Here is a 26006-nt window from a genome sequence, read left to right on the forward strand (position 1 = left end):
CACGGAGTAATCTTGGTCGGTGGATATATCCCTGCTGCGAAATCCTCGGGGAGCTCTCCGGCACGCAAGGACGCTCCAATGAGCAGAAACCCTTAACGGATACAGGTTCCGCAGTCCCCGGACGATCGTCAGCGAAATTTCAGATTTCGACCACATATGGTACTTACGTCCCATTCTGGAAAGCACGCGGGGACAAGAATAAAAACTCCGTCTTCGAAGTTTCTTCGGCCAGGCTTACCTTCAGGATCCGGGAAAGCTGCCTTTCATTTGAACCTTCTAAAAATAAATTTTCTATCTTACATCTTACTCGAACCTTGTAAGAATAATTTTTATTCTTCTTCTTTATTTTTATTCTTCTTTTTATTCTTCTTTTTATTCTTTTTGTTTGATTGATTTACGTCGCTTCTTCAACTGTTATGGTTATTAAGCGACGGAAAAATCCTGGCTGGCTGAGAATGTTACAAACGTCTTCCAGCACAAACCCAATAAGAATCCAATGAATTTTAGCTCCTCAGACTCGTACAATTTATTTGCAAAACAGGCGCCGTCAGTGCTAGAAACACAATTGATTACAGTCGATTGTGAACAGGCTACGTCAATAATAGGCATCGTGGAAAGGAAACATCCTCCGCGGCTAATGTTCCGGCAAATTGGCGTCGCGAACATAGTCTGGGCTGCCTCTCGGGAGGAATCTACAAGTGCGAGTGGATTTTCCTCGCCGATTTTTCCCGTAACTACCTCACGTCCCGATGATACAGGTTCACGTGCCCCCATAAAGGCTACAGCCCCGAAACGAGAAATATTTGTACGACACGAGACTTGTTTCAATCTTGGATCGTCGGAGAAACGAGTACTCGACAAAGAAAAATTACCAAGAAACAGGGGAAATTGTGCGATTCTCGAAACACCAGAAAAATTACAAAATTAAGCATGTCTTTCTTCTAAACCCATTTATAATTTTCGGAATCTTGAGTTTTCTTTTCTGAATCTGATTCGATGCCCGATGAGTTTTGAATCTGCACAACTTCTTCAATTAATTATATTGTACGAATATTTTGAACGCCTCGGGTGTGGTGTATCGGGTTAAACAATTTAGGACTCTAATACTCTCAGCCTTTGCATTCGTTCCTTTTATCCATTTCCCTCAATGATTTTCGAATCCACAGTCCATAGAACATAGATACAATTTGCAATATCAGTGATTTTATTGGAAACAGGCAATGAAACAAACTGTTAAATTAAAAATCGAAAAAATTACAAGGACCAAGCCAACACGATCAAAGTGTAGCAATTCCAAGAATGTTTAAATAATTATTTTCTCGAGGCCGACTCAACCCTCAGTGGTTTCTGACTGTGGAGTGCAGACAGGAATAGGAAGTCAATAATTTTATCGGAGGCAAAAAAATGCAATGTGATAAATGCAACGTGAATGTGAAGAAACCTGAAGCGGCGATTCTTGTGAAAGGGAGCCAGGGTTGGTGAATGTTTCGTCCACCATTATTCGCGAGGTGACGTTCTTTGTGGCTGGCAAAAGTCTCCGAAAAGAATCGCGGTTTTAACCGCGTGCAAGTAAAGGAGCGAACCTATTGGACGTGCCGGTATAACGAGCACGGATTTAAGCACAACTTTCAGTCATCTGCAACGGGTCTCGGGCAAGCTGTGTATTTAAAGAAACATTTTAATTGCAGGGGGTAAGCCGCTTACCCGGTGCCCCCCCTCTCGTGCATTAGTAAAATCGACCCTCCTGTTACGGGACGCGAAACCAGCGCCGACTGGTATTGTATCTCAGCGAGAAAGTAATTCGACTTTTCGTTCGAACGAAGGAAAAGCCGGCCGACAAGTTTTGTCGAGAACAGCAGCAACAATGGAGGATGACTCAGTGCTTACGAGAGAGGGGAGTATCGAATTGAAAGACAAATTACATCAGAATCTCCGCATTAAAAGAACCTTTGCAACGTCTTTGCTCTCTGACCTTTCGGAGACGTACTAACTTTAATTCTGGTATAAATTGTGTTGATGCCTTTGGTTTCGGCTTCGAGCTATTTTATTTATTCACTTCGTAAACAACATTGACACGCATTACGTGTACGTTCAGATTTCTTTAAATTAACCCTATGATGATATATTTATGGCATTTTTATTTTATTGAAAAAAGATATAAACATCGCTGTGAAATATCAATTGCACATTAAACTAAAGGCTTAAATTGTCAGTAATTTATTCTGTCTGAACGAAGAAGTGGTTATACTACTTGTCCGATCACTTTTGTAGAGCTGGGCTGACAATGTACAGGTCTATACTACTGAACTGTTGGTCAAGTCTAAAAAGAATTTCCTGTAGCAGTAAAATCAAATACAAACGCTACTAAATAAAATTCCTGTGGCGAAAGGATAGAATAAAAATGGTGAGAATAAAATTCTACGATGTGCAAGGGACTTATGGCGGGTCTTCTCGTTTTGAAAAATTCCACACCTGGCAAAAGTAACAGCGAAAAAAGTATCGCGAGTTAGGTCGAATAAAACGAGGGTCTGACCCTGTAATTGGGCATCAAAGGGCTATATTTCCCGTGGATAACTTCGGGGTAAAGTCCGTAAAATAACTCGAGTAGAAAGAGGCTCGATCTCGCGGTACACGGTGATATCACGTAGAAGCCACGTGGAGGATGCTTTATGAGGTCCCTCCTTCGAATTGATGGTATGCCTTGTTACCGGGAAGAACCGGGTTCCCTCGGGTAATATCGTATACAATTATGTCCACGGAAGGGACGATATGCATTATGGATGCTAGCTGTATGCCCGGTAAATCATGTCGCAGGCTTGGTTAACTCTGCAAATGATCTGCTGAATCACGCCTTGCTACCTTTCGCCCGATAACCAAGCTTTCCTCTTTACGAGCAACGACGATTCGCCTTCTGGATCCTCTTCGATGCTTTTCCTTCAATTTGCAAACCGTTTCGCAATTTTCAATTGTGCAACTGGTCTGTAACTGGGTCTGCATGGCCTGGCGTCTTTGATTTTATTTGGAACATACTATCTAATAGTTTATTTACTATCCTTACATTTTTGTAAAGCCGCTACTTATATTTTCTAACGAAAATACAGTAGATAAACAGTTGATGAAGCACCCAGTAGTATAAACCTGTAAGTAGTCAGCCCAGCTTTACAATTTTACTTGGAACTTGCAACACATAAATTCAATAAATTCGTTTCTTTTACCACTTTTATTTATGTGAAATACATCAATAAAAAATGTAATATATTCTATAGGAACGATACTATTTAGATATTATAAATCATACGTGTATTCAGGAGCTCATCAAGGATAATTATGAAGACAGAACGGAGGTGCTAAGTACGTAATTGTTTCTTAGTATTCAACGAAAATTGAACTTACTAGTTAACAGAAAAGTCAGTTGTTTGTTAGTATTATTCATAAAATGAATATCGACTAGCGAATACACAAAGGATCGTTCATTTATTAATACTCAACAGTGTAGATACTTCAATCAAAGATATCATGCGTACAAACTAACGTGGATCGGAGGTTACAGCTTGGAAGGTATAAATTAATCGTAATTACAAACGAGACAATGTAAAATATAAAAACGAAGTCAATGTAAAAGTAATACGAAAATCAATCGTTTCCAGCGGATAAAGGAATGTCTAACGAAGGAGGACGCACTGAGAACAAACTGTTAGGTCATCCCGTAAGTCCTGTCGCAAAATCATATTTCCAATCGTTGATGTATTAACAAACGTTTCCGATGCATTCTTTCTGGAAAATTTTCGCTTATTGGATTTCGATCGATTGGAAAAGTAAAAAATTTCATTTCAAGTCATTCCGAGATTGGTATGGTGATTTTTCAAGTTCATACTGTTCATACCGTGCGCAGATAATGAATTTCGTCAACTCTCATTCTTCCATTTTCACTAAATAGAACGAATCGTTCTAAACGCACAATTTAAGAACAGGAGAACGCTTGTTAAGAATCGTAGAACTTACAGGACGACCCTAAAAACGTGTAGTATAACAAAACCGCGACAGATCGACGGAACGTAAACAGCAACGGAAGCGAGATCGAATCTTGGATTGAAAAGTCAGATGGTAGCATGACATAGAGCACACTTTATTTCTTAGTTAGTGTTAATAATTATTTAGCATTGACCGAAATCGAGTACATGTCGTATAATCCTCTTCAATCGGAGCTCAATAATCATAATAGATTAATTTATTAATATAAGTGTAATTAATTGTAATGTATTGTCTGAAAGTATCACTGCGTCGCATCCACTGGTCGTCTCTTCGCTTCGACAAATAACAGTAGCGATACGGGGGTTGGTGGTTCTGGGGGAGGGGAGAAAACGGAACGAGACACCGTCGAAGAAGAAGCCTTAGAAACGAAGTATAATAATTAATAATCGAACGACGAGACCTCGCCGTTCACCGCGAGACGCGGAACAATCTGACGCTTACAAAATATAAGTAGACCGGGAAACGCGGGGACTAGCGAGGTTTCGTCGTTCTGCTACCAAAATGGAGGCAGGTATAGTAAGCTAGCGTGTTTAGGGGATGGTAAACAACCTGGGGGGAGGGGGCCGTGTGTCTGTGATCCGATTCTCCAGACCAAGGATGCTCAGTGACTTAGCGGGGGACGAGAGAGATTCGATATCCGCTCGCGAGCCCCAAATAGTTAGATTACAATTAAAATGCGGAGAGCTTGTCGCTTCGAACTCGCATCCTGCTCTCGGGCGGCGCTCGCCTAATCGCTAAACCCTAACGCGTCCGGAACAATACCTAATCGAATACTTAAACGACTAATACAAAAAAAAAAGAAAGAACAGAGAGAAACGCCGCGCGCGATCCTTTCGCAGAAAGAAAAGAAGCTCGTCCGTCAACGAAAAAACGCACAAAGTAGAATCGTCGAACACGAACAGAGTCTCCGGTGGTGATCTACGGAAATCAATGATGGATCGACCCGGAAGCTGGCTCGTCGCTCGAAAGGGGGCAAGCCCTCCGCAGAACAATATTCAACATTTAACAATAGCCAACATTTATAGAGTAAGATACCGATTTAGTATTTTTTTTTGTTCTTTATAGATTTCATCTCATCCTGTGTTTATTTCTCTGTTTTCCTTTTTTTACGGGTTTTTCGATTTTTTTTTTGTGTTCGTTAGTTGTTTTACTCCACGATCGTAGATCGCCAGTTTTTTTCTTTGTTCCGGTGAGGAGTCGCTTCGGAAATAAACGTATCACGCGGCTGAATTGTTCTCCCTCCGATTTTTTGTAGTTTTTTCTTTATTTTGTTATACTTTTTTTCTTCTTTCACCTCCCTCGATCACGGGCGCAGTGTTTCTCAAACGATCGAGACACGATCCCCGGCTCGAGGAAAATATTCTCCGCTCTTATAGTTATATTGCTATCGTTTTCACGTGGACGCAAATTGCTGGACTCCCGTTCAAACCAGACGTGAGCGTGCAGTGATCGAGAAGTGAGATTTTGTAGCTGGTTCGTTGATTTGAGCTCTTCAAAATTGATTTTTCGGTCTCTTGAAACGTTTTCAACCCTTAAACGAACTTTCAAAGTGGACCTCGAAGGTGCAACAATTTTGCTAGTACACTCTTCTACTTTTTATAAAATATAAAATCAACTTCAACCCTTTATGATACACTTTCTCCAGTCTGAACAAAAGTGGAGAACTTGAATAGGGTTGAACGAATATACGTATAACATTATTAAAATTTAAGAGACTACGAGATCACAATTCGTACGAAAGAATCAAACGATCAGACTTAAAAAATGTTATACGATCGACATAATACTGAAGGAATAAAAATTTGAATGAGTCGAACAGAGCTTAAAAACACAGCACAGTTAAATAAATTACCAATGTACATTAAAAGAACTTAAGAATATTATAACGAACTTACTAAATTCCTTAAATAAATATCTCCTAGATCCTGCAATATAATACAGAGAATTTTTGTTTTACATAAAGGTCCACAGTCTAATTGACGATATAAATCTGTGTAGCTCGCTTGAGGGTTGAGAGAATTTACCAAGAATATATGATTTTAGCTGCTCTGTATTTATGAATAACGCTCAGAAGACCATTTGTATCTCACGTATCGTCTAATCAGACCTCAAGTCCGTTTCGCATAAGCTTCCCGCCTTTCCCTGGCTTTCTACCCGCCATCATTGGCAAGATGGAACTCGCGACCCGCCGATTCTCGTATTCTTATTAATTGACGAACTTTCTTACGAGCGATCGCGCCCAGGAGAACGACCAGCTACCGATTCGAAATCGTCTGTACATCGCTAGCGGCTACGCTCTAACGTTTCTCGTCTGTTTAAACGTCGATAAGTTACGAAAAAACGCATGTATGGCACCTAGATTCGCTAAAGTTGCGTTCTCCGGGTGCGCGCCGCTCAAATGGAGGCAAAATCACGAGAACGACAGCCTCCTCTGTTGCTTCGAGCGAGAAACGACGAGTTTGCAACGCTGTCGGCACGGTGACGTCACCTAATCGCGTGTCCAAGTCCCAATCGGACCCGCAAGCTTGAACATGCTCTCAAAGATAGAATGTTACATTAACCCTCAAATGGTACCTAGCAAGATTTTTTGTGTACTGCTTTTCATTGATATATTGCAAGACAATTGCAAATACAAATTTTCTTCAGCGTCTTCTCGACGTTTGAAATTATACTTCGAAGTGCCTCGGTAAATTTTTACAGATTCTTTAAGAGGATTCGAGTGTGACTGGTTTACCATTCTAGGATTAATTTTGCGCGGATCAAGCGAAAGTCAGTGCCCGAGAGCGTTCTCGTCGTTGGAACCTGGCGGAAGGACACTAACAGTTTATTTTCATCAATTGACACGTGCCTCTTCGTCGACCACGGGGCTTTGAGAAACACTGGTCCGGCGATCACGACAAAACAGGCATTTAAACACCGTGATGTTAAACTTTAATATTGCACAACATCGATAACACTTCGAGTTTGTCTCAGGAAAAAAGTTTCGTGATCCACGATAATTACAACAGATGGAATTATCAATGTCTTTCTTTCTCCCGTTCGTAATCTCTGATTTCTTTCTTTCTTCTTCTTTTTTTTTGTGTATTTTCGCAGTTTTGTTCTTATGTTTTTGCTTGTGGTGACCGAACGCTGATGACGGTAGCAGCAGCAGTGATAGCAGCCAATAGTTCGTAATAGTCTGCTGATTTTTTTATCGTTCCCGCGAAACGAATCGCTAAATCTTTGATGGTTCGAGCAACGTTTCGATGACGCTCGGAAATGAAAATACATCGTAACTCGCTGACGTACTCGCTGCTAGAGATCAATATTGATGCAACTAACTCATAAAAAACGCTACGCATACAACTAATGTAACATTAACGAGTAAAACTATTTAATAATATCATTCGACCGCGTTATAGTATCGTTATTATCTTTAGTCGATACAGCTACCTCGGTTATTATGATGTCGCTAGTCACTGTCCCATCGAAACGTTGCCGAAACAACCACGTTGACAAACGCTAGCAAGAACGTTTTTTTTCGCATCGTGAGTGTATTTAACAATAATGGAAAAATATGCAAATGTCGATAATAATAATGCCATTGTCATAGCCATCAGCGTTGTCGCTGTCATCCGCAACATATACGTAAGTATACATACGCGCAAAGTGAACCAATAAAAACACTCGAGATGTCCTCCAATCTACGAGGATTAGAAAACAAAACACTGTAAAAAAAGGCAATTGTATGACGATTACAATTCTTTCAGGAAAGTCGCTTCGGACTTTCGAGGGTCCACTCTCCCTCAATTATTTACACGACATTGTAAACACGTAATTCTAGTACTCGAATTTATCGATGTCGGTGTTTCCTCGAACGTGTATTTCAAAAATACTTTTCATCAAACTCTCGCGACTTTGTGGTATTTTGTTTAAAGTGACCGGGTGACCTTCGAACATCCGAAGCGATATAAAAAAAATTCTGATCGCCGTATAATCGCTTTCACGCTGGAACTCGCAGTCGATAATTTGTTCTTTAACTTTCGTGGCTCGGAAAGCAATTACCGTCGGATGTTTTTTAATTGGTACACATGCTGCGCGCAAGTATAAGTATATACGAGCGTATATACATATATATATGTTTATATATATATATACTCTAACATTACTATATTATGCTTAGCAAATATTTGTTGAAGATTTACCTAAAATCCATGTGGCAACAAATAACCAATTTCCTTAATTACTTTCATTGTTCTGGCGGTTGAACTCTCGTACAAAGTCAATGAAGGGGGGAACGAACGAACGAACGAATCAACGGATATACAACACTCTAATTCAGACAAAGATTCTCTGTTTCAGAACAGGATGTGGAATGGGATCAGCAGAATCGTGGAAGAAAAGTTCGTGTGTGTGACGGTCGATTATATCCGAAGTTGTAACTCGAGATGGTCGCGATCACTTCGTTGACAACGGACCGGCCAATTTAGTCAACAAACGTCTACGAATTTGGTAGTTTTCATGGCCTCTCACGAATCCGAGGCGATCTCGCGACGAAATCAACGTTTGCTCAAACTGAATCAGAGGATCTAGCCGTTCGCTATCAGCTTCGACTTCGCGGAAGAGATTCGCCGCCACATTTAAACATCGCTTCTTCGAACTAAACGCTAGAAACCGTTCGCAAACTCGGTGTCACCTACACTTTAGATCCTAAATGATTAAACGAAACAGTCAAACACGATCAAGGCTAAAACGTTAACACTACTGGGGGAATGGAGGAGCGAATACTATACGCGTTCTCGACCTGCGAACCAACCGAAAAACGCACTCCATATGATTTGATGGACTTCCTTCGATACGTTGAGAAAGTTTATAGAAAAAACAAACGTGTAAACGATGATGAAATGATAAGACCAGCGAAATGATAAAAACGATCGAATAAAATAATAAGATTTCTCTTTAACGAATCCGAATGATAGAAATCAACATGCTCGATGGTACAAGAGTATTCGAAATGTTGTTGATCTACTCGAATTTCAATGCAGTCTTGGCGGTCCGATATCTTTGTGCAATTGAACCTTTGGTGAGAAACTAACGAGAATGTTACATCATGATTATGAGACGACATCGAACGTGAAAAATGAGCCGCCGTTTGACAGTGGACTGCCATCGTAGGTACTTTAGTGTCTCGGTATATATCAGTGTGGTTCTTCATCGTATTGAATGTATACGTGTATTGCGTATATGATGCTTTGTCTCTCTCTGTTTGTTCGTCTGTCTGACTGTGTGTACACACATGTATGTATAATATATATATATACACATATGGTTGTGTGTGTGTTTTTTGTGTTTGTATATATTGTGTATGCGCGCGCGAGGGTCCTTACGTCGATAAAAGACACTATAACATTATATATGTACATTAACATGCGTATACAGCTATTTCTGGGACAAGAGAGATAGAGATAGAGAAAATGGAAAAACAATCGAAACGAGACAGAGAAAACCTTTGAAATCCGTCATTACGAACAAGCCTCGGGACCGTAGAACGTAAGTGACAATAGAGAAATCTTTTAGTAGAGAGAGATAGAGAGAGAGAGTTAGGCTAATTGGAGGCGATAAGATAATTTTTTTCGTGGTAGACGCTGGTGAACGAATGCAGGGTCTTTGGTTTGCGGGGCGTAGCATGTTCTCTTAAGGTAATGGCACTACGACTTGCACGTAAGTGACTGGGAAGAAACCCGTGCGACCGTTCAGGCTGCCCTCGTACCAGTTCTCGTCGATTTTTTGAATCAGGGTGATCATATCGTTCTCCTGGAAACACACATTTTGCCGGTTGAACCATATCCCAAACTCTAGAATCGCTACAGCTACGACTTATGGTCTAGCGATAGTGTTAACACATTGCCTACCGACGAAGACTTCGTATTCTTCCGAAAGGTAACAACTGGGTGATCCTTGACCAATTTTATCCGTGAACCAATAATTATCTCAGGTAAAATCTTCACGCAGATTACCATTTTCATATTTACTAGACCGCGGATTTTTATGCAAAATAAAAATATTCTAACTTGATTGTATTTTAAGCAGTTAGCGGCAGCAGTCAAAGTGTTAACGATTACTATGAAGCTATAGTTACTCTTAGCGAACTCTGATATTTACTTTGAACCCGAGCTCCCCAGAATTCTCTGGCTCGAAATCGTACAGAGCTGTGCAGCAAGGTTGTCTTGGCATCGGAGTCCTTGCCGGTGATTTGCTTGGAGATGGCAAGGGAGATGCTGAAAAATAGACCAACTTCCATTGTCACGACAAAACAAGAACACTCTCTAAAAATATGTATAATACTATATACTACAATCATGTTACTTTAACGATCTGAAACGTGTGGTTACGATAAATCTGTTCATAATATCTTGAATCAGCTACACTATCAAATGAAACACGTCGCGCAATCAGCGCTAAAACAAGTAGCAACTCCTTCGCTAAAAATTATGCGAGTTTTAATTCATCGGTCGCCTGTAAAAAAAAAATTAAAGTAAAAAGACAAGCACAGAAATTAGCGGTAACAGAAGAGATGCGTGCGTTAACGACGGTACAGAAAAGAGTTAGCACATTAATTATTTTAGAGTCTCTTTTGTCGCAATGCCCACCGAAAGCGTAGAAAATTTAGATCGATTAATTACGCCGAGAGAAAGGCAAGCCCATGCAAAATTTACCATTGGCAGATTGTGGCGGGTTTCCGGCCGGGAATAGTTCGAGCTGTGAGCGCTTCCCGTCCCCAGGGACTGGAGACCCGGCTCGACTTGCCCCTAAATCGTGTCAAAAGGACAGACATTCAAGTATGCGAGAGTATACACGCAGAAGAGACGAAGAGTGTGTGGTAGAAGTGTTGGTAAATGTCAGACAAAATCATGTAGTAAGAGAATGTATTAAATGGCCCCACAACGAACGCGAATTTTTTTTCCTTGTATTCTTAGAAGACCAAACACAAAGACACAATCACAATCATTAGACAAAACATTAGACAAGACATCTTTTATGATCTCTAGGAAAATATATAATGGTTGTAATTACATTTCTGTACTTCAGCATCCAAAAACATGAATAGAAATTCGCATTAATTACGAGATCACCTGATAACACATCCCAAACGACAATATTGCTTCGGGCTTTGTAAAACATAGTACACAAAAATCGTAAAACTCATTTTAGACCACCTTTCACTTGGAAACAGCAAGAATTACATCAAGGATACCGACGATATACTCAACAAGAAATTTATGAACACAGTTACGAATCTTATCTACTCATTTATCAAGAATGCTTTCTCTTTTCCTGTCTGATAAATTTATTCTGTACATTACTGACCAAATAAGAAATACTGCACTAGGAAATAAGTAAACTACTGTATGTATTTGTAACATATGAGAATTTGTAAAACACGGAAACGTGCAAGTTAATACAAATGAATGATATTTGGTGTTGAACATTTGAAAAGTAAGAGGTGGTCAAAAATGATCTCCGTGATTCCACGCAGTGTTCTTGATTAGTTAACACTCGAACCTGAAATACCACGGCAGATAACATTACCCAGATTATCATACACCATGTATGCACGTCACATTTTCCTTCGGGTGCGACGATACGATAAAGTTCAATGACCATCCGACAACAGACAAGATAAGTGAGAGGAAAATTCAACGAGGAGAGAGTACAACCATGTATTATAGTATATGGCCAGTGTATATATAGCTATAGGACACGTAGAATCGTTGCATGACAGAGGAGATAGGAAACAAACAGCCAATCCACCCGGAAGTATCATCGTATTTGTATGTGTACGTGTAAAATCTGTTTTACCGTGCAGGGAGAAGTTCCCACCGTTCATAGCATCTGATGTGGGTATTGCATCGACGTGCAGGTCAGCCAGAGTCTTCGGCACGAACTCCAATTTTGGTTTGATTGCTGCCTCGTCTTTCCTGCAATTACCAAACCGGGAATTAAAAATCAATACCAATCGCTAACTTCAGGAATCTTGAATGGAAGCACGTACTTCTCCAGAAGGGTCTCTGTTAGGACTCTCAAGACCTCAGTACACTGCTGGTGGTAGTCCAAGAGGGCTTCGCTGAAGGTTGCCAGCTGTGCCACTTGTTCCACCTACAGGAAAATATTCACAATGATTAGGACGCCGTTCAAGCTACATTTTCAACCATTTTGCAGGCGACGATGCCTTGATCCATTCAAACTTTCTATACTACAACTATACACTTTTTCCGATCGTCATGTTATCATCATCTTATGAACTGGATCAAAATGGACCCAAGCACCGTCGACTGAAGCTGAAGCACCAGCAGGACTCAACTCACATCGTTCTCCAGCAAATTGAACATGCCCAACTGCGCCAGGTGCAGGCTCTCCGCGAACTTCTCCTCGGCCTGACGTATTTCGTCGTCTGAAAAGTTAGATCCTGCTCGCAAAATTTGCGCCAGCACAAATATTAAAAGTTGCACTACTGGGTTGCATCATTGCCTAGGATAGATATATATATAAGATACGGGGGGAGAAAGAACCAGAAAGCGGATCAGAACGTTAGCGAAAGTGGAACCGGAAACGGAGTGACCTCTAAGGACCTCGATCGCGTACATCTTTTGCTTTCTAACATAAGCTAGTGCAGATATCAAAGTTTCCCCAGGAGATTTGTAAAGTGCTGCATTCGGCATTCGGTGCACTCGCAGATACTTCATTATCATATGCAGGGTGGTCCATTCTTAGATTATACAAAGTGTCCAAAATACGTTGCTATTAAATAAAGAAGCTGTTTAACAGTTTATCGTGAACCACCCTGTATACATATGTGTATCCGTATGTCTATTTACAGTTTGTGTTCCCATGTTTTAAGAAAAGTAATCCAGGACACCTCGTGACAAATAAATAACAATGAACAAAGTCTGCTCAATCAGAAATACCCTTCAAATAACTTCAGCCGAACAGAATAAATACTTAATTTTTTCCCAACTTTTGCAGAATAATTGTTTAAAGCTATTTTTCAATTCTAGAGGTCCGACAACCCTAATTCGCTTCCCACAATGTTCCCCTTTGAAAATGTTTGAAACAGGTGTACGCATTAGGTCAAACAGTGCTGTGCTACATACAGATATACAATACATGTCCACACTGAAGTAACATCGAACAACTTTTTGTCACTCTTGTTGCCTTCTTCTTCTTCTTCTACTTCTTTTATTCGATTAAAAAAAAAGAAGGCAACAATAAGTGACAAAACGTTGCTTGATGTTGCTTCAGCGTGGGCATGGCTTAAGAGTTCAAATTTGAAAGCTCGAGGTCCTACAAGAGTGTAATTGCAACGGGTTCGCCAAAACGACCGTTCATTTGATTGCCACGTACCGGTGTAAGGTGACGAAGAAGTCTTTACAGGACTTCCACAATGTGGACTGCCGGATCTTTTCCCGGCTGCTAGCGAGCAAGGATGCGTCAAAGAAACAAAAATTCCTCCGGTTTGTAAACAAGGTAAACGAAAAAACACTGGGACCGACTTGGACACGCCGGTGATCATAGGTGTGGGCAACGATTAACAATCACGATCAAAACGTGCACATGCACCAGTACATGCGTGTGCAGTGTATCTACAGTGAATTGGTAGTCTTTCTTTAGACTGAGAGAGGCACGTGAAACGCACCTTCGAACACAAACATCGTTATCTAAATTGTCGTTTAACCGTGGAATTTGTTTGGTCGTGTTTCACCCCTGGTGTAATGCAACCAGGGCTGTGCCGACAGTCGTGGCAGAGGGTTGCGATCCTCTGGGCGCCATATTGTATGGCCGTCGAAACGAGAAAAAGAGCAAAAGAGATTTCTGGTTCAAGTTGCTCGCCACAGCCTTGACTGCAATTGTACATCTAGTGTGACGCATTGTAGCCCAAACTGCGATTGTAGCTGATAAAAATTCAGTTCTGCGTGGCCGTCAGGTAGTCATTGACGGTCTCCCTATCACAAAATGATGGTCATTGATCTGGGAAAGGTCTCAGAGTGCACCGAATTAGGCAAAGTTGGTCAGAGTTAATTAGAATTATTCGACGAATATCTTTTAGTTGTTCGGAAATAATCAATACGTTCATGAAGAAAGGGCTACGAATTAATTTGAAGACTTAATGGTTAAGAAGTTGCATATTGTTGTAGCGACATATTTATTATAAAACTACCCTGTGACGAGCAGCCCCTAAAAAACAGTAGATGAATAGTAGAAAAAATTTGTATCGCGATCTAGATCACTGTGATTACGGAGATTGAAACCTCCCCTTTGCAATGACCCTACGAGAATTGCGATGGGAGGCAGCCCCTGAGGAGAATGACTTTTTATCAGCTAGAATCGAGGTTCAGCTGTGCGATAGAGAAACGCTCGCCTAATCGTGGGGCCAGCAGGTATTTCCTGTTGTTCTGCAGCCGTGGACCGGTCGGAGGGTGGGTCGTTTATCGGTAAATGCGAATTATAATTGCAAACGCGTCAAGTTTTCGTGTCGCAAGGCCGCGCGCGGCGGCAGCCCTGACGTGTGCTGCTTAAATAAATCAATAAAGATACGCGGAGATAAAGTGTGAACACACGGGCGACGAGTGTACCTTTCGCTTGACGTCTTCGCTTGCAATCGAAGTCGAGCCTTCGTCCCTGAAGTTTTTTCCGGTGGTGCTGAAACAAAAGGCGGATACCGGCCGTTCAACAAACTGGGACAACGCACCGCGCGTATGGTGCATCTTGTTGGATATATTCGATGTTGTTCGTGGTCTCAACGAAACGAGGCGCGGGAACAACTTTTCCAATAAGCCGCGCGCGTGAAGAAAACACCTTACCATCACTTCCTTCAGATCTTTGGTCTGCAAGTGGTGCAGCGGCTCGAGGAAGTTCTGCTTAATGTTGTCGTCCAGCGAATATTTCACGTCCGCCATCTGCTTCATCGCCTCGCCCATTTCAATGAGAGCCTGAGCTACGGGAATTAGAAAAGATGGATGGGTTAAAGCGCGTATTTATGCGGCCGAAGAACTCGAGGACTTCCGGTAAAGTTTCGCGATCGGGCAAAGTGGGACGGGACGCGGGAGACCTCGTTCAATTGCGACATAAATCCAGAGTTTTATCGCGAGTACATTGTTCAAAGTTTTTGAGCAGCGACAAATTACCAACACTGGTGATTTTTAGATTCTACACAATGTTCCTTTCTTAATATAAATAAATATAAATGAATAACTGCTTTCACAATCTGCACGCGTACAGAAAGAAACAATTTCACTTGACTGGAGGCAAATTTAAACATTTTTCCTCGGCGGTATGTCGGGTGAAAGACGATACCCTAATCTTCGGAGGAGGTGGTTTAGGTTTGCAAGGTGTCATACCAAAAATACTGTCTTCTCCGAGCTTCTTGCCATAGGTGAGCATACAATCCCCGAGGACGCCTTCCGGTTGCGGATAGGTCGAAGCTTTCGCTTGACCGCTGAGCTTGCTGATGCCCTTGACCGCCGCCATCTTTGCCCTCGCGGTCGGGTTCGGTTGCAGGAACTCTTTCGTTTTCAGTTGCAGCTCCTCGACGAGCTCGTACGTGACATCCGTTTTCTACGATCAAATTCGCCGCCGTTCTCAATCTTCTCCAGCCGAGCATGATTCTCATCTATCTCTCATAGAAAAGCTCTTTCTCATTCTCTCATTCTCCGCGCGCTCGATTATCTTCGCTCGCGAGGAGCTCGCGGCCGTAATCTCGGAAACTAACAACGAATTTCCCGCCTTGAATCGAGAGGGGAAATCGATCCAAGGTCAAACCGAGTACCTGAGTGCAAGTGTGTGTCGGAAGGAAACCTTAAAAACGTAGACAGGCGTACTCACCCTCTCCATGTCCATGAAGTCCACGTCGAGCTTAGTTCCTTCAGCGCCGCCCATCTTCTCCGTCATGTACTTTAAAAAATCATAGTTCGATTAGGGGTTGCATCAGACCGCGAAATCATTACGTTACGCTTTCTACGAGACGATTGCCAATCAAAGAAAAATTATTTAATACCAGCTAGAAATACTCAGCCCTTACGTGACCAGTGAAAAAAGATCGAATGTTGGAAATCGCTTTGAGCTCGCTTCTCTATTTTATTTGTCAGCCTTTTTTAAGAGGACGTGGCTGCCCATTGAGCTTTAAACAGCTAACAGCCCTTAAACGATCGATCATTGACGGGAGAGGATTTTTTAATAAACTTCTCAATTGCAGTTGCAAGTTCAAACTTGCAGCGACGAGCTGTGTTCATTTGGGGTAAAGAAAGCTATGCATTTGGAAAAGATGAAGATAAAAACGGAATATTGAACAAATAAAAATTTCTATGTGTCAAAGGGACCCAGAAAAAGTTGGCTAAGTGTTTGAAAATTGGACTATCATTCATTCAAGTTGACCTAAAATCTATTAAATCATCCATGGAAATATTCACACCCACGCAATAAAATTTAAATAAAGAAAGAACGACTGATTTTTATAAGAAAATAGTAAACAGCTGCATAATTAGATAACAGTGAAACTGAATGGAATGCAGAGACTCGATTGTATATCTATGAGAGAAAAGTCTATTTGAACCCGTCGCCATTCCCCGTATTTTTATTTTGATTTTATCGGCTCGTAATCGTCGCTGCAAAGGGTGCAACCCTAAGCGAAACACTATCGCAACGACCATCCAGAGCGAGGATTGCCCGAGGAATTTCGGGGGCGCATAAAAGCGGACCGGTGTCAGTTAATTGATCGTAAACCGAGATCATCCTGAAAGACGAAACTAGATTTCTTCTGAATGGCAGATAACCAAGGGGGTGTGGGTGCCAGAGATACCGAGTGGCAAGAAGTTTTGGGAATGGGAGAAAACTGTCAGTGGCAGAAAGGACAGGCACTACGGATCAATAATATCCGCAGTCAATTGATCTAAAGCGAGGTGCCTTTGAAATTTTGCCAACCGCGGCAAAAACTGACAAAAGATTCAATCTGGAATATACAGTTGAACACAGTTCTAGATCATTTATGGAGAAAACTTTCTGTCGTCGAGGACGACGGGCGAACGGCAATTTACCGTTATTCAAATCTGTCCCACGAAATCTACATATATGTATCAAATCTATTCGAGAGAAACGAGAAAAAGATTTGTAGAAGAAATTCTCGGTTTAATCAAAGTACACGATTGAACATCCTCGATTACCGACGACGACAGCTGCGACGTTTGCCATTGCAATTTCGCAGTCGCCCGTTTTTTTTCTGGAGGGGGATGGAACTACGCGCTCGTAATACCAAATGAAAACAATTCATCTCGTGGAACAACAATCAGTTTTTTACTCCGGTGTACCCTTCCCTAGGACTGAATGCAATTTTCCCGGGGCGTCGCGTCCCTTAATGGCCGAGAAAATGTTTCATTCATCGATCTTTTTTCATCCCTGCCCGTGGAAATCTATGTACTCCACAAAAGGGAGGAAACGCGAATTTGCACAGTCGGGACAGTACAGTTAATTGCCTTCTGGCTACGGAATTCAGGAATTTTTAGTTGAACAAGCTAGAGGAAGCGATCGATACCAAAATGTATCTATCTTCTCTAGAACCTGAATGAAAACACGTGTTCCAACCCAAAACAAAATTGAAGACGTCATTTAAAGAGGCTCGTCGACGATGCTGCAATTTTTCATACGAATATCACTCTGTCAGTCGAATGACCTGTTTTAGATATTTCGTATTGCAATTATATCATAAATAGGCTACAGATCTTTACGCAAATGTTTAAGAATATTCAGAATATTGCTTGTGAGAATATTGCTTCATTTTTCAAACTTGCACGTGCCACAAACGCATACTAATTATTATGAAAATTTATTCTACGTGTAGAATGTTGAACACATCGATCAAGTGCTTTGGCAGTAAAATGTCAAAAAAATGTGCACAGCTCATATATCAGTCGGTGCTTGATAGGTTCGATATGTAAAAATAAATAAAATAAAATTATAATAAATTATATGAAGACCGGGCCAGGTGTGTGAAATGAAAATGTGCGAAGATTATGGGACGATCTTTAGTATAGCTATTTTTTCGGCACGCGCGAGGGTTAGTTGCCGGTGTAAGGTTCGTTTCATTGAAGACGAAGGGAAAGTGAGTTTACACCGCCAGAACAACGCGGTTAATTAACTCTCATCACGACACATTACCTCCGCATGATCGCCGCGAACGTCGACGTTCACTCGTGAACGTTGCAAATCGAGGGAACAATATGTCGTGATAGCCGGGAAGCGTAAAAGCCAAGCAACACGATTATTTCACGAAGCTTCGCACGACCCTGACCCATATTTAACGTTGACCCACTTGTACGATACTACACGCAGGAGCATAGGTAGCGTACCATTGCCAATTAAACGTCGTCCTAGAGTAAATCTGACCTACATCCGGTCGGATGCAATGTCACGTACTATTTGACTCGGATTTATGCACATTTATGTGCGTCCAGATCGAATTGTTTCCACTTTTCCGCCACGAGACTCTAAATAAGGACGATGGGATCGACCAATCTACTCGGATCAAGTGCATCTGGATCGATCGAATTGGATCAAGTGGTTCTGGATTGTTCAATAAAAGGGCAGAGACGGGGAAAATGGCGACCGAAGTGGCCCTGACAGGAATCCCGACTCGAATAAAAGATATTTTACGCTTTTGTTCCAGAGTTTCCTTATACATGATTACATTATAAGAGACATTTGAAATCTTCTGGACCATAAAATGTCACTTGGGATAATTAAACTGATGAATCAAAGAAAAAGGGTGGCTGTGAAAGAGATTCTTGAAAGAGAATGCATTAGAATGGACCTAATAACGAGTACCAATGTTTGTTATTGCTTGAATGGTTTCAAAAATCCCACAAAATTAAAAAACGCGAAAGCTCGAAAGAGCCCAATTTCATTCCAATTAGTGGATTCTCTTCCTCAATCGAAGTATTGAACGCGTTCCCGCGTCTTTGAGAAGCGAAGTGGTTGATAATGGGGGACTAGATATTAGAGCCAATGAATCATCGAAGACTGCGTTCGCAAATGAACGTTTGATCGAGGATTTAATTTCCGAGAAGAACAGCGAAGTGGGTTCTCGTTCGAATGGCAAAGGGGGTCTGTGCTCTTGCTCGGTAACAATTCGAATACTGGAACAACACCGTCTCCGGGAATAAATCCCCGGGATCCGAATATAAATTTTCATGAATAAGACATTGCCTCGGGATGATCGAAGTCGAAGCCACTCGACGACTCGAGAGTATCGTTCCCCGTGATTCATTAGAAACCGAGATGCGCCGGTTAACTTGAATTAAACCGGTCGCCGTGAAATAGACTACTCGGCAGCGCCGCTTCGGAATTATTTGCATAACTCTTTATATTATAGGCCAACATTAAAATCGTGCTGTGCGCACGTAAACGCAACGAGTGATTTCGATCGATCCGCGCCCGCAATCTGGCCGCTATTATGGTTGGGAATTCCAGCGTGGAAAACTGGTGAAAACGCCTCCGCGAGCCGGTTCGTTTCCCAGGTCGAATTTAATAAGTGTCAGTCTAAATAAGAATTAATTGTTCCACTCAAGTCGCATTGAGGCAAGCGGAGACCTCTGTTCCCCGGTCAGAACCGACTGCACGAACGTCTGGAACGTCGGTCAATACGAAATCTGGTCATTAATGACTCTGTAATTGTCCGTGACTCAGCGGCGAGCACGTCCGACGACTCGGAAGCGTTTCCAAAATTGGGACCAGCAATTAAAATGATTAACCCTCGCTTTCCTTGGACGAAACTCGCTCTCGCGTCTCTAAATAGTATGAAATCCTTCATTTCTCCGTGAGCGTGCTGTAACTCGTTGCGTTCATGTAAAATGTATAATGTTTGATAGAGCATTATCGATCGAATCGAAGAGCACAGCAGAAGTGAGTGAAGTAATACTGGAGGATCTTTCCTACGATTATTACTCTGACTATCGGATACTGAAATAATTGTTATTTTCAATAAAATTTTGTTCGAGTCAATGTGAATAATTCCGCATGAAATGCGGCTGGAAACCTCAGTAGTGCTCTTCAAAAAGCACCCCCCGTTACTCGTTACCGCATTACAATCAATTTGTACCGAGTTCAATAATTACATAAGGCGCGGGCTCTGTTGAATGTGCAATGAACACCGCCCGCGGAACGCGGAATATTTTTTCATTACTACGCACGACGTCGTTCAAAATATTTTCTTCATATTTGTCGCATACCTCTAAACAATTCCCTCAATTGTCCTTCAGAACAGAAACCGTCGCGAACTAGATCGTGAACGGAGATCTCTGAAGAAGCATATGACACGAATAAAATGTTTTCGATATTTATGGAAATTTGCACACAACGCAATGTGATTGCTACTCGAACCACTAAAGGTTCGAACAGTACATATGCAGTGCTAAACTCGATTGGGATCTTTATTGTACTGCATTTTACGAATGCGACTAATGCATAAACATGCGCAGTCTAGAGACGACGTCTCGTAGAAATTGTGACTAATTTCTCCTCTATCTATCTTTTGATCGAACTCTTTCGAATTCCTGGATAGAAAAACAGAATCGATGGGAGACATGAAAAGGTGGGCATGCTTGCCAATTGATCATCATAGCTTTCGTCGTTTGCTCACCTGGTTGGCCTTGTTGATCTGTTTCTTCAGCCCCGCGAACGCCATGGTGGACCGCTCTTTCTATTCACTGGCCAAAAGGGAATCTGCAACAGAGAGCGAATTCACGGGTTTGTGAGAAAGAAATTTTCGGAAAACAAAAGGGGAAGGGTTGAAATTTATGACTGGCCGGTTGGCTGCACGCCAGACCCGCTCGTCCACGGACGGATGATTTTCAATGTTATTGATCGACCACGTTTTCCAGCATCATGACTTACTTCTGATGTAATAATCACCGACACGGCCGTAAGCGCGCCCGTAATCCTCTCGAATATCACGCAGATACACGAGCGTCGTCGACACAACACCGGCATGGCAGCGCGGTGCTGCGCGACGACCGATCATCATTTCTAAAACAGCGAGCAAGGATATCGCCGATGATGTCGCCGCGAATTGCATCACACGGAGTCCCCGTTACGGGTCTCATTATTCCCAGCCGAGTCATCCTTTTTCTCCCAAGCAACGGTTCTCTGAACACACGATATACACCAAAAATAGAGTGTCGCACACGCTCGACAACGGTAGAGGAATTAACCGGGGCCGACCTCCCTCTTAACAAGCTTCTTAGAACGACGACGGCGGCGTGTACAGCACAAATAAGGGCAAAAGTTGCACGTAAAACGGGGGTTCACCTATAATCTTTCTGTGCCGGTGCGACACCTTCAACCCCCTTCGACAGCACCCTCGTCAAAGACAACCCCTATCGCGAAACGTATACGCTTGGATCGTAAGGACGACCTCTGACAGAATCGGAGCAACCTACAGGACCAAAAAAGTGACACTCGATATCTAGAAGCTCTTCGACGTCCACCACGGACGTACCAACTTGTAGATTTACACTGGCTACGATGAAATTCGGAGCGAAAGCAGAATTCTACTAATCCAAAGTTATTCATAAAAAAATAACAGGATGACCTCTGCCAGAATCGGAGCAATTTACAGAACCAAAAAATTGAGACTGAATATCTAGAAGCTCTTCAACATCCACCACGGGCGTAACAACTAGATATTTACATTAGTAGGAATGATGAAATTCAAAGGTTGAAGCAGAACTCACCTAGTTAGAAGCTATCTGGGGTATGAGGACGAAAGGGCAACCTCGAATAAAGTCAGAGGATCTCAAGAGACCAAAAATTCACGTCTCAATCTCCAGAGGACCTCGAAGAATGACTATGAATGTAGAAATTACTTTTGCATGAGCGACAATATTCAAATCCACGGAGGAAAAGCAACCTCCAAGAGTTAAGGGATCTCGAAAGATAAAAAAAAATTGCATCTCAATCTTGAACAACTACGATCGTACAACCTCATGTTCCAGAAACCAAAATTTTAGCATTTCGTGGGAAAGCAGAGTTCCCGGGTTGGGAGCTAAAAGGTGAAAGGTGACATGAATTCGACAGGGATCTCGTGAACGGCAGACCCTACGATCGGGATAGTATGTTGGCACAATAACACGCGGTTCTCGGCAAATCCCTGAAGAATCGAACGCAGGTTGTCCGGATGTCGATACGTAACCCGGGAGCGTGTTTTCACCTTGAAACGTTCAATCACTGATCGAGGCAACGAGGCGACACGGAGCTGACGAATTGTGTAACAGGCTTTGATGGACACGGTGTACCCTGGACGGTACCCTGGGAAGATACCGTGGAAGGTTCCCCTGTGGAGCTTGCACAGAATCGGTGACAAATCGCGCGAGATCCTCAAGGATTTCCGGAGGAGATGCGAGTTGGAGAGCGAAATCGACCTTGGATCTGTGTTCTCACCTCGTGCGTGCGAACGGCAGGATTCGCGACACCCTCGCTACGTAGAGGGAGCGATGAGATGTTCGTCCGGGGAGAATGCTAGCGACCAGGGTGCTCGCCGATGTACTCCAGACCGTCTACAGAGCCAGCCGCGTGGACCACGAGCACCGCGAAACACCACCGACTCGTACGTGGTCGGTTTTGCACACTGCGCCTCTTCCTCAAGGGGTAGTTTTCTAGCTGACGATCGATACCCGGCTACGAGTCAGCCTTTCCGTCTCTCTCTCCACCGCGGTCTCTCTCTCTCGCTCTCCCACCATCTAGCCCTTTACTCCCCCCACCTTTCCTCTCTCGCTCTCTCTCGTACCTCCCTCCCTCCCTCCCCAGCTCGGAACAACTCGGCTCCGACCTTCTTTCTCGTTTCTCCTTTCTTCCTTTCCTTCTTTCTCGCCAGCCACTTCCTTCTGCCTCTCGATTCAATCTTTTTTTTCCTTCCCCTCTGCTCCCCTTATCAGCCCCCTCCCCCTCCAAAACCGCCTACGTCCAGGGAAGTCCATCCTCTTCCCTATCCTCTCCCTTCTTGTCCCTCTCCCTTTCTTTTCGCGAAGTCCCTCCACTTTCCCTTCTTTCCTTTCATCGCTCCCTATCCCAGTGTGTACCTGTGTGCTCATCCATCCACGCTTTCTTCGGCCCACCGACACAAAATGTCGCGTTTCTGCTAGTTCGCCCCGGTTTTTTTACACCGTTGAAGCCCCTACGCCCCCGCAGACACCTAATTGTGTACCTTCTGATGTTAAACGTCGCCGGGGATAACCCCCGAGCGAACTTATTCGCGCGAAGATGTTCACCGAGAGCGAACCGAGACTCTGATCGTCCAGAGGAGACGTTTTTCCGCGGGATTAACGGCCCCTTTGAGGGATCTAATCGGTTTTCTAAAGAATATTGTTTTAGGAAGACAATCGAATCTTCTTGCTCTTCTCGGATAGTATAAAAGTATAGTGCAGAGATAACAAGATACCGAGCACCCACAAATTGTATTAACCCTCGAACAGCTGTCCACTCTTATAATTATGAAGTTGATAATGTTTAAGACCAATCAGTGTCTTATGTATCAATGTTTTAAAATGATATTTTTGAAGGTAGGTACTTCTTGCTGGCACGTTAATCTTTTTATTAAATTTGGTGTTTTCTACTGTTTTAAATTGCACCCACTCATTTATGCCATTGATACATAAAATTGTCAGTCTAGTTATTATAAATCATCTAGTAAACGGAGCTCCCTGGAGATTAGATGGAACTAACATCCTAGTCCCCTTTTTGCTGTTCAGTTTATAGATCCTCGGCAACTCGCGATCTCTGCACAGTACACGCAATCATTCGTAGTTCTACATGTTCTCTGGGATGTCTGGATAGCAATGGCCAGTCGGAGAAAATTTGGGGAGGTTGTGGAAACAGGAGGGGTGAATAAAGTAGAGCAGTTGAACGCGAAGAATGGAATCCCAGAAATCAATTCTCTATACTTTTACAAGGGTGAAATATATTAATCCGTGGCTTCAACCCTCCGAGAAGCGTTCAAGTTTTCTTGGAACGTTTCAACAACCCTGTATGACGAATCGATAGTTCTATTTTATTTGTATTTTCAATGGAAATACGGAATTTGGTGTGGAAGTCGCGCTGGGGTTCGAATATTTTTATGACCCAGTTGTCGATGTTTTAGTACGGTTCAAAAATGATTGAGAGATTAAAAATTATATCGAGTATGTCGGGTTTTTTCAGCCCCTGGGGAGCAGCAACCCGCTGCTCGCCCTCGAAAATGAGGGAAGCGTCCGAGGGACAGAGAGCAATAAGAAAATTCGAAATGTTAATGATGTCAAAGTAAGTTCGAAATAATACTTGATCCATTTTACCACCCTGATACTCCTGTGTAACATAAATGTTCGTAGGCTGAGAAAATAATTTTTGGCGACGCTTGAAACATTTCGCCCGGCGTAATCAGACATCTTTAGTCACGATGTTACTATCAACCGATATCGTTCTGTCGTTTTGTACGCCCCCCATGCGTTTGACAATGAGTGTACATCCGCTGTAGAATCCACTCCCACACTCCGTGAAAATATTTCTAAAAATATATGCCGCTCCGGCAGGAGGCCATCAATCGGCCAAAAAGGACACGAGTTGCCGTTTCCAGATATTTACTCGAGGATAAGCAGTAACGCATAGAACAACGCGGGCTTCTATTCGTTTCCACAAATATCCATTCGGAGCGTGACCAATTAATCGAAATATTTTGATATTATCAGTCGATAAAGTTGCTCCGCTATCGAAATAGGTTGGTTCCCCTGTTAACCTAGTTCTTTTTATTTATTACTATTGATTCGCGACAACTAGGAACACGTTCGTTTCAAAATTATCGCGAGCAATGAAAGGACAATTTACTGCTCTGGTAATATCGATCGACATGAAAATGAAAGAAATGGGAACGGTCGAGTAAGGAGAACGTCAACGATTCGTGCTTTAATTAGATTAAGAGGGAAATTCAATAAGGTCGTAGATTTAGGTACCACGGCGGATATAGATTTCGGATAAAACTCAATGATCCCCGGTTTTTTTTCTCAAGAATTCCATAAGTGTGCGCAACCATCCGTGCACATTACGCTTTCGTAATCGCGTTCATCGAATATTAAATTACTCCCAATTAAACTGTTATTAGCGACATATAAATGATCCCTTTACGCGCGACTTCTCGTTGCACGTAACAACAAACCGAAAAAGAAAAAGTGAGAAAGAGAAATACACGCGCCGTGCGATAAAAATGATAATTTCTTTGAATTATGCACGTTGCGTTATGTGCACCGATGCACCGAAATTTGAAATTACGATAGCGATAGCAATAGCATATGACCAATCACCGATGAGTCTGTGCATCGACTAACAATAAACATGGCGTCTTTCCGATATTTGTTTCAATCTAATATACACTGTTTATTTTGCGATTCCAATATTAAAACAAATGCATCGGCTTACCGTGTGTAGGGGACAATCGAAAAATCGACGAGCATGCCAGTCAAGTGTACCAACTAATCAATCAGACTTACTCATATAACACCAATCGATTGAAAACCAACTAATTCAAACATTTCTCGGGCCGATTAATTAACTACTACGCTTACAATTGAATTAACAAATTGTAGTTTACGTTAATGCACTCACCGCACTAAAATTTAGTGAGAACAGCACAATATTTCGGAGAAGAATCAAGCTAACCCCCTGCCACGGGTTTGACACAGACGACAGCTGTTTCGAGTTTCCATTTCCAACGATAGATAGCTCTCGTAATTACTCGTTGTGGCGGCTAATTTGAATATTTTATAAGATCCATTTCGATTCATCGATAACGATAGATAATTTTTAAGACACATCAAACATTTAGAAATTTTTTGGGTTTTGTTCGAAAACATTCTGTGCATTCTAGCACCGACAAGAATACCTCGTCTGTGATTCTAACAACTCTACAGAATTTGAAAATATTCTGC

At 42.2% G+C, this 26006-nt stretch overlaps 1 protein-coding gene and 1 long non-coding RNA gene across 11 annotated transcripts; one reads left to right on the forward strand and one right to left on the reverse strand.

The window, feature by feature from the left end:
- Positions 1-4105: 4105 nt before the first annotated feature.
- Positions 4106-25783, reverse strand: Endoa (SH3 domain containing GRB2 like, endophilin-A). Of its 10 annotated transcripts, none has more exons than XM_076434007.1 (13): positions 25684-25783; positions 20696-20778; positions 15892-15960; positions 15408-15624; positions 14871-15004; positions 14643-14709; positions 13414-13479; positions 12378-12478; positions 12065-12168; positions 11872-11990; positions 10728-10820; positions 10174-10289; positions 4106-9825 (listed from the first exon to the last, which is right to left on the reverse strand). In XM_076434007.1, the coding sequence occupies exons 2-13, from the start codon at positions 20738-20740 to the stop codon at positions 9706-9708; spliced, it is 1251 nt and encodes a 416-aa protein (XP_076290122.1). In that variant the 5' UTR covers positions 20741-20778; positions 25684-25783; the 3' UTR covers positions 4106-9705. The 10 variants fall into 10 exon arrangements, with proteins under 10 accessions (XP_076290122.1, XP_076290123.1, XP_076290125.1 ...); XM_076434008.1 differs by lacking the exon at positions 25684-25783 and adding an exon at positions 25498-25541; XM_076434010.1 differs by lacking the exon at positions 25684-25783 and adding an exon at positions 22495-22794 and having other exon boundaries at positions 12378-12463.
- Positions 9749-11975, forward strand: LOC143213792 (uncharacterized). The gene is made up of 2 exons (XR_013010036.1): positions 9749-10006; positions 10102-11975. It is a non-coding gene; the product is annotated as an uncharacterized LOC143213792 (long non-coding RNA).
- Positions 25784-26006: the final 223 nt, after the last annotated feature.

Source organism: Lasioglossum baleicum, chromosome 11 (genome assembly GCF_051020765.1).
Source record: "Lasioglossum baleicum chromosome 11, iyLasBale1, whole genome shotgun sequence".
NCBI classification, from domain to species: domain Eukaryota; kingdom Metazoa; phylum Arthropoda; class Insecta; order Hymenoptera; family Halictidae; genus Lasioglossum; species Lasioglossum baleicum.

What these genes read in the sequence shown, in the direction of transcription:
- Endoa (XM_076434007.1), bottom strand. Translation starts at nt 20,740, where the DNA reads ATGGCGTTCGCGGGGCTGAAGAAACAGATCAACAAGGCCAACCAG. An exon ending in AAGATCTGAAGGAAGTGATG is followed by an intron (nt 14,710 to 14,870) that starts GTAAGGTGTTTT and finishes CTTTTGTTTCAG; the next exon opens with CACCACCGGAAAAAACTTCA. An exon ending in CTGGGGAGCTCGGGTTCAAA is followed by an intron (nt 9,826 to 10,173) that starts GTAAATATCAGA and finishes GTGTGTTTCCAG; the next exon opens with GAGAACGATATGATCACCCT.